We start from the raw sequence: 7,030 nt of genomic DNA, 5'->3' as shown, positions 1-7,030 counted from the left end.
GGGGGCGGTCCTAAAATTTTCAAAGGTTCTGGCCCGAGGGGCTCCAAACCCCCCTCCCCAAGTACCGCGCCTGGCCGTTGTTCGAAGGGGTTGCGCCTTGTTACAACAGCGCGGCTGTCGTGGCCGCCAACAAGTACCTTGTACCGCTTGTCGGGGCGGCCTGCCCCTTCCTCGGGCCGCATTTTCGGGGCGGCCGCGAACCCAAAAGGGGGTGCATTACATCGATGGCGAGGAGCCCCCCCCCCCACCCCCCCCCCCCACCCCCCCACCACCACCACCCACCACCACCACCCACCCCGCCCACCCGCCCCCTACTTGGCCCGCAAATGCGTCTCGTCGTCTCGTCTGGAACAGGTGGTCGAGCCACTCTCCTCGCTCGAGCTCGCTGCCGCCGTGGCCGCCCTGGCGGGTGCCGTCTTTGCCGCGCGCAAGATGGTGGGCGGAAAGTGAGCGACGAGACGACTTGCAACCCCCACCCGATTGTCGACGGGTGGGGAACGTACTCTCTCGTCACAACGACACGGTGGACCCTCAGATTACAGATAAGCATACTCCATACTGTCCACTATGAAAGTGTGGACCGGCGTGAACAGCAGCTCCTGACCACGGCGCCGCAGGCGCCTGTTGATAGGTCCAGGTGATAGCCCTGGATAGGCAATGCATACGTCTTTCTGATCGAGAGCCGCATCCACCGCCGCGCTACTACAAGGAGGTCAAGGCTGTCGCGCCCAACTTCAAGTACGAGGCCGCCACCGCGTCGACCCTCGTCTCGTGAGCTGCTGCTGCGCCGCGGTCTGTGCGCGCGCCTTTGTTGGTCTGGGCCCGTATTATTTTTATTGCAACAACAACAACATGTACATGTATGTACATGTTGATGTGCACATGACAGACAGAGTTTACGCCACGGGCCCCGGCAAGCCACGCCCGCGGCGCGCGGCGCGCGGGCGCGGCCGCGCCACGCAGCGCACAGGCGCGTATTATTATTATTAGTTGGAGGCGACCTTGCAGTCCGCCTCGGTGACGCGCGCCCCCGTGTCCATGTTACTGCCATTTCGCGCCAGTCCCGTGCCCAGTGTTGCGCCAGCTGCTGCTGCTGCTGCTGTTACCTCCGGTCCACACGGGTACTCTCCCGTGCTGGGACAACAAGGCCCCACGGTACACGGCGTCTCCACACTAGGCGATCCTATTCTTTATTCTCGCACCGTACCTGTGTCAGTACCAGTGCGCGCCAGTCCCGTGCCCAGTGTTGTGCGAGTGAGTTGTTGTAATTTTTTTTATTCTCGGGCGCGAAGGCCGGGCGAGGCGGCGGGCGGCGGGCGGGGCGGCGGGCGAGGTGGCTGGCGTCGCGTGCGCGCGTCGGGGAGGCGGCGCGGGTGGCAGGCGCAGGCGCGGGTGGGGATTGGGCGAGGGGCGGAGCCGGGAGCGGCTCGCGGGTTGGTCCGGTGGGGGGGGCGGGGCGGGGCGGGGCGGGGTGGATCGGGTCGGGTCGGGTTGGGGCGGGGTTGCTCGGGTCGGGGGGGGGGCGGGGTTGTGGGGTGGGGTGGGGATGTCGGGGTGAAGAGTAGGTGGGCGCCGGAGTGGGAGTGGTGTGACTGCTCCTGTGGTGCGGGCGACGGCTTCTGAGGAAGCCGTCGCCCGCGCCTCGCCTGTCGCGTGAATCGTGTCATGCGACCGCCTTCGAGGATAAATTCTTTATTCTCGGCTTCTCTCTCGTGCGAAAGAGGCCGCCGTCATTCATGTTGGCTGTGCTGAATGCAAACCTGGCGCTGCCGACCGGACGCGGGCCGAACTTTGCTCCCGCCCAAGTGGCGACGCCTGCCGTCGTGTGTAAGGGAAACCGCTTTCTGGCAGATGCGCTTCGGCAGGGGTGTCAAACGGTGACCGGCAGTTTGATTGACGGCGACGCAAGCGGAGACGTCAACCTGCCCAGCCTGCGGGACGTGCTCGGGGGTATCTTGGTGCGCGCCTCTCCCCCTCCCGCCCCCTCCGCACTGGCCCTCCGCTCCCCTCACCGCCCTGCACCGCACCACTGCCCAGCCCTGCGCCCCTCGCCACCGCGGCAGGTGACGCGCAACCCCAACCTCACCTCGCTGACGATGAACAACCTGGAGAACGTTGGCAGGACCATCAACGTGCGCGCCTCTCTCCCTCTCCCGCCCCCTCCGCACTGCCCCCCCTCCCCTCACCGCCCTCCACCACACCGCTGCCCAGCCCTGCGCCCCTCGCCACCGCGGCAGGTGGAGTACAACCCCAAGCTCATCTCTCTGACGATGAACAACCTGGCGGACGTGCGCGGAGACATTTGGGTGTGCGCGCCTCTCCCCCCCGCCTCTCCCCCTCCGCACCGCCTCCACTCCGCACACCCCTGCACCGCACCGCTGCACCGCACCGCTCACTCGTCACCGCGAACAGGTGACGAACAACCCCAACCTCGCCACTCTGACGATGCCCAAGCCGGAGCGCGTGGACGGAGGCATCTTGGTGCGCGCCTCTCCCCCTCTCCCGCCCATCCGCACTGCCGCCCCTGCCGCACACCCCTACACCGCACCGCTGCTCAGCCCCCCGCCCTCGCGACAGGTGAAGACCAACGACAACCTCGTCTCGCTGACGATGAACCACCTGCGGGGCGTGGGCGGAGGCATCGACGTGCGCGCCTCTCCCCCTCTCGCCCCTTCGCACTGCCTCCCCTCCTCGCACCGCATTACACCGCACCGCTGACCAGCCCCGCTCCCCCGCCACCGCGACAGGTGGAGTACAACCCCAAGCTCATCTCTCTGACGATGAACAACCTGGAGGACGTGGTCGGAGACATCTCCGTGCGCGCCTCTCCCTCCCGCCCCGTTGGTTGCACAGCCTCCCCTGCCGCACACCCCCACAACGCACCGTTGCCCAGCCCCGCGCCGTCGCCACCGCGACACAGGTGGAGCACAACGAAAAGCTCATCTCGCTGACGATGAACAACCTGTTGCACGTGGAGTACGGAGACATCTCCGTGCGCGCCTCTCCCTCCCGCCCCCTCCGCACTGCCTCCCCTCCTCGCACCGCCCTACACCGCACCCTGCCCAGGCAGCCCCGCGCCCCTCGCCACCGTGACAGGTGTCGCACAACGACAACCTCGCCTTGCTGACGATGAACAACCTGGAGGACGTAGGGGGAGACATCACCGTGCACGCCTCTCCCCCTCTCGCCCCTCCGCACTGCCTCCCCTCCTCGCACCGCCCTGCACTGCACCGCTGTCCAGCCCCGCTCCCTCGCCACCGCGACAGGTGTGGTTCAACCTCAACCTCGCCACTCTGACGATGAACAACCTGCGGGGCGTGGGGGGAGACATCGACGTGCGCGCCTCTCCCCCCCTCGCCCCTCCGCACTGCCTCCCCTCCTTGCACCGCCCTACACCGCAGCCGCGCGTCCTCGCCACCGCGACAGGTGGCGGTCAACAACAACCTCGGCTCGCTGGCGATGCCCAACCTGGTGTACGCGGGCGGGGGACCCCGAGGGGGAAGGTTCGGAGGCATCGGGGTGTGCGCGCCTCTCCCCCCTCCCGCCCCCTCCGCACTGCCTCCCCTCCTCGCGCCGCCCTGCACCGCACCGCTGCCCAGCCCCGCGCCCTCGCCACCGCGACAGGTGTACAGCAACTCCAACCTCGCCTCGTTGACGATGGACAACCTGGTGAACGTGAGCGGGCGCATCTTCGTGCGCGCCTCTCCCCCTCCCGCCCCTCCGCACTGCCTCCCCTCCTTGCACCGCATTACACCATATCGCTCTGCCTAGCCCCGCTCCCCCGCCACCGCGACAGGTGGTGGCCAGCCACAACCTCGCCACTCTGACGATGCCCAACCTGGTGCGCGTGGACGGAGGCATCTGGGTGCGCGCCTCTCCCCCTCTCCCGCCCTCCACCGCACCGCTGACCAGCCCCGCTCCCCCGCCACCGCGGCAGGTGGAGTACAACCCCAAGCTCATCTCTCTGACGATGAACAACCTGGAGGACGTGGTCGGAGACATCGACGTGCGCGCCTCTCCCCCTCTTTCGCCCCTCCGCACTGCCTCCCATCCTCGCACCGCCCTACACCGCACCGCTGTCCAGCCCCCCGCCCTCGCCACCGCGACAGGTTAAGACCAACGACAACCTCGTCTCGCTGACGATGAACCACCTGCGGGGCGTGGGCGGAGGCATCGACGTGCGCGCCTCTCCCCCTCTCGCCCCTCCGCACTGCCTCCCCTCCTTGCACCGCCCTACACCGCACACAGTTGCCCAGCTCCGCTCCCCGGCCACCGCGACAGGTGGAGTACAACCCCAAGCTCATCTCTCTGACGATGAACAACCTGGAGGACGTGGTCGGAGACATCTCCGTGCGCGCCTCTCCCTCCCGCCCCCTCCGCACTGCCTCCCCTCCTCGCAACGCCCTACACCGCACCGTTGCCCAGCCCTGCGCCCTCGTCACCGCGACAGGTGAAGACCAACGACAACCTCGTCTCGCTGACGATGAACCACCTGCGGGGCGTGGGCGGAGGCATCGACGTGCGCGCCTCTCTCTCTCCCGCCCCTCCGCACTGCCGCCCCTCCTTGCACCGCCCTCCACGCACCGCGCCTCTGCCCAGCCCCGCGCCCCTCGCCACCGTGACAGGTGTCGCACAACGACAACCTCGCCTTGCTGACGATGAACAACCTGGAGGACGTGGGGGGAGACATCTCCGTGCGCGCCTCTCCCCCTCTCGCCCCCTCCGCACTGCCTCCCCTCCTCGCACCGCCCTACACCGCACCGCTGCCCAGCCCGCTCCCTCGCCACCGCGACAGGTGGAGTACAACCCCAACCTCGCCACTCTGACGATGCCCAACCTGGAGGACGTGGTCGGAGACATCTCCGTGCGCGCCTCTCCCTCCCGCCCCGTTGGTTGCACAGCCTCCCCTGCCGCACACCCCCACAACGCACCGTTGCCCAGCCCCGCGCCGTCGCCACCGCGACAGGTGACGCGCAACCCCAACCTCACCTCGCTGACGATGGACAACCTGCGGGAAGTGATGCCGTTCCCCTCCGAGTTCGGGGATATCTACGTGCGCGCTTCTCCCCCTCAGTTTCTCCCGCTCCTTCCGCACTGTGCCTCCCCTCCTCGCGCACCGCACCGCTGTCCAGCCCCCCGCCCTCGCCGCCGCGACAGGTGGAGAACAACGCCAACCTCGCCTCGCTGACGATGAACAACCTGGAGCGCATCAATGGCATCAACGTGCGCGCCTCTCCCCCTCTCTCCCGCTCCTTCGATCCGAACTGCCCCCCTTCCTCGCGCACACCCCTCCTCCGCTTCGCTGCCCAGCCCCGCGCCTTCGCCACCGCGGCTCGCCACCGCGGCAGGTGTTTAACAACCCCAAGCTCACCTCTCTAACGATGAACAACCTGCGGGAAGTGAGGATCGGAGGCCTCTACGTGCGCGCCTCTCTCCCTCTCCCGCCCCTCCGCACTGCCCCCCCTCCCCCGCGCCCTCGCCACCGCGACAGCGACCTGCACCGCACCGCTGCCCAGCCCCGCGCCCCTCGCCACCGCGACAGGTGCAGGCCAACGCCAACCTCGCCTCTCTGACGATGAACAACCTGGTGCGCGTGGTGGGGGGAAACATCTTGGTGCGCGCCTCCCCCCCCTCTCTCCCGCTCCTTCGACCCGAACTGCCTCGCGCACACCCCTCCTCCGCTTCGCTGCCCAGCCCCGCGCCCTCGCCACCGCGGCAGGTGGAGTACAACCCCAACCTCACCTCTCTGACGATGAACAACCTGGTGGAATTGCACCGAGCGAGTTGGGGTTGGCCACCAGTGGGCGGAGAGATCCACGTGCGCGCCTCTCCCTCCCGCCCCCTCCGCACTGCCTCCCCTCCTCGCACCGCCCTACACCGCACCCTGCCCAGGCAGCCCCGCGCCCCTCGCCACCGCGACAGGTGTCGGGCAACCGCAACCTCGCCACTCTGACGATGCCCAACCTGGTGCGCGTGGACGGAGGCATCTGGGTGCGCGCCTCTCCCCCTCTCCCGCCCCCTCCGCACTGGCCCTCCCCTCCTCGCACACCCCCACACCGCACTGTGGGAAATGGCGTCCCATTGCAGCGGTGAAAGCGGGCTTGCCGGACCCCCTCCCCTGCCTCAGGTCGACCCCAAGCCCGACTCCTGCGACCTGGGGCCAGTCTGGGCCGGGCAGGATTATCCGTACGGCTACTGCTGATCGAGACGGGCAGTAGTGCCGGTGGGAGCCATCCCTCTGCTAGTCCCGCCCGCCGCCGGGCCAAATCCGCCCCTGCTAGCCCGCCGCTGCCCCAGCCCGAGACTGAGACGAGCCCTATTAGGGCTGGTGGACTAACATTAGCACACCTCAGGGGCAGCACTGACTACAGATCGTGCCAACACTTGGCGCAAAGGTCGGTGTTAACACAGTTGAACGGCAGTCCCAAAACAAGCGTTAACACAGCCGTTAGCACGGTGTTGGCACCACACACCATGTCCGGGTAAAACCCAGGTAGGGATCCAACATCACAATAGGGGTTCTCGGGTCCGAGGGCAGCCTCAACTGGAGTAGGGAAATTTGGATCTTGGTCAAACGCCTGCTGGGGGCAGGTTCGCGGAAGTATTCGGATCTTGGTCAAACGCCTGCTGGGGGCAGGTTCGCGGAAGTATTCCGGAAGCCAGATGATCCCCCAGCAGGCACACACACACGGAGGTGACAGGGGATGGTGGTGGGTTCAAGCAAAGAAGGGGAGGGAGAGAGCGACGCGGCGAGCGCAGGCGGCGAGCGTGCACGTCGCCTGTGCGGCGTCTTGTTCACTCCCCTTTGAGCTACCTTTGTGCCCCCTTAGGGGCACCCCTCCTGCGCTGCGCGTATGGTCACCCCTCCCTTCCGCCCTGTTGTTTTGGATGCCCCGCTCCGAGAAAGCATGTCTCGCAGCTGCGAGAAAAGACCTTCTCGGGTCCGAGGGCAGCCTCAACTGGAGTAGGGAAATTTGGATCTTGGTCAAACGCCTGCTGGGGGCAGGTTCGCGGAAGTATTCCGGAAGCC

General features: G+C 67.5%; 2 protein-coding genes across 2 annotated transcripts in view; both read left to right on the top strand.

Annotated features, from left to right (window-relative positions):
• Window positions 1–775, top strand: part of EMIHUDRAFT_200974 (hypothetical protein) — a gene marked incomplete at both ends in the record, with an annotated part of 2,549 nt that extends 1,774 nt beyond the window's left edge. The window contains 3 exons of the mRNA XM_005789141.1: window positions 88–140; window positions 355–446; window positions 655–775. Coding sequence (XP_005789198.1) covers window positions 88–140; window positions 355–446; window positions 655–775 — 266 coding nt within the window. The remainder of the gene's footprint in view (window positions 1–87; window positions 141–354; window positions 447–654) is intronic.
• Window positions 776–1,725: 950 nt separating this feature from the next.
• Window positions 1,726–6,523, top strand: EMIHUDRAFT_449088 (hypothetical protein). Its single transcript, XM_005789140.1, has 22 exons — window positions 1,726–1,958; window positions 2,064–2,132; window positions 2,238–2,306; window positions 2,413–2,481; window positions 2,578–2,646; window positions 2,748–2,816; window positions 2,921–2,992; window positions 3,097–3,165; window positions 3,267–3,335; window positions 3,427–3,519; window positions 3,625–3,693; window positions 3,938–4,006; window positions 4,110–4,178; window positions 4,282–4,350; window positions 4,451–4,519; window positions 4,967–5,053; window positions 5,158–5,223; window positions 5,349–5,420; window positions 5,543–5,614; window positions 5,720–5,818; window positions 5,923–5,991; window positions 6,128–6,523. Exons 1-22 carry the CDS (start codon window positions 1,737–1,739, stop codon window positions 6,200–6,202), a joined length of 1,755 nt encoding a protein of 584 aa, XP_005789197.1. The 5' UTR covers window positions 1,726–1,736; the 3' UTR covers window positions 6,203–6,523.
• The last annotated feature ends 507 nt before the right edge of the window (window positions 6,524–7,030 follow it).

Source organism: Emiliania huxleyi (assembly GCF_000372725.1).
Source record: "Emiliania huxleyi CCMP1516 chromosome Unknown EMIHUscaffold_13, whole genome shotgun sequence".
NCBI lineage: Eukaryota > Haptophyta > Isochrysidales > Noelaerhabdaceae > Emiliania > Emiliania huxleyi.
This window is presented reverse-complemented; position numbering and strand designations above follow the sequence as displayed.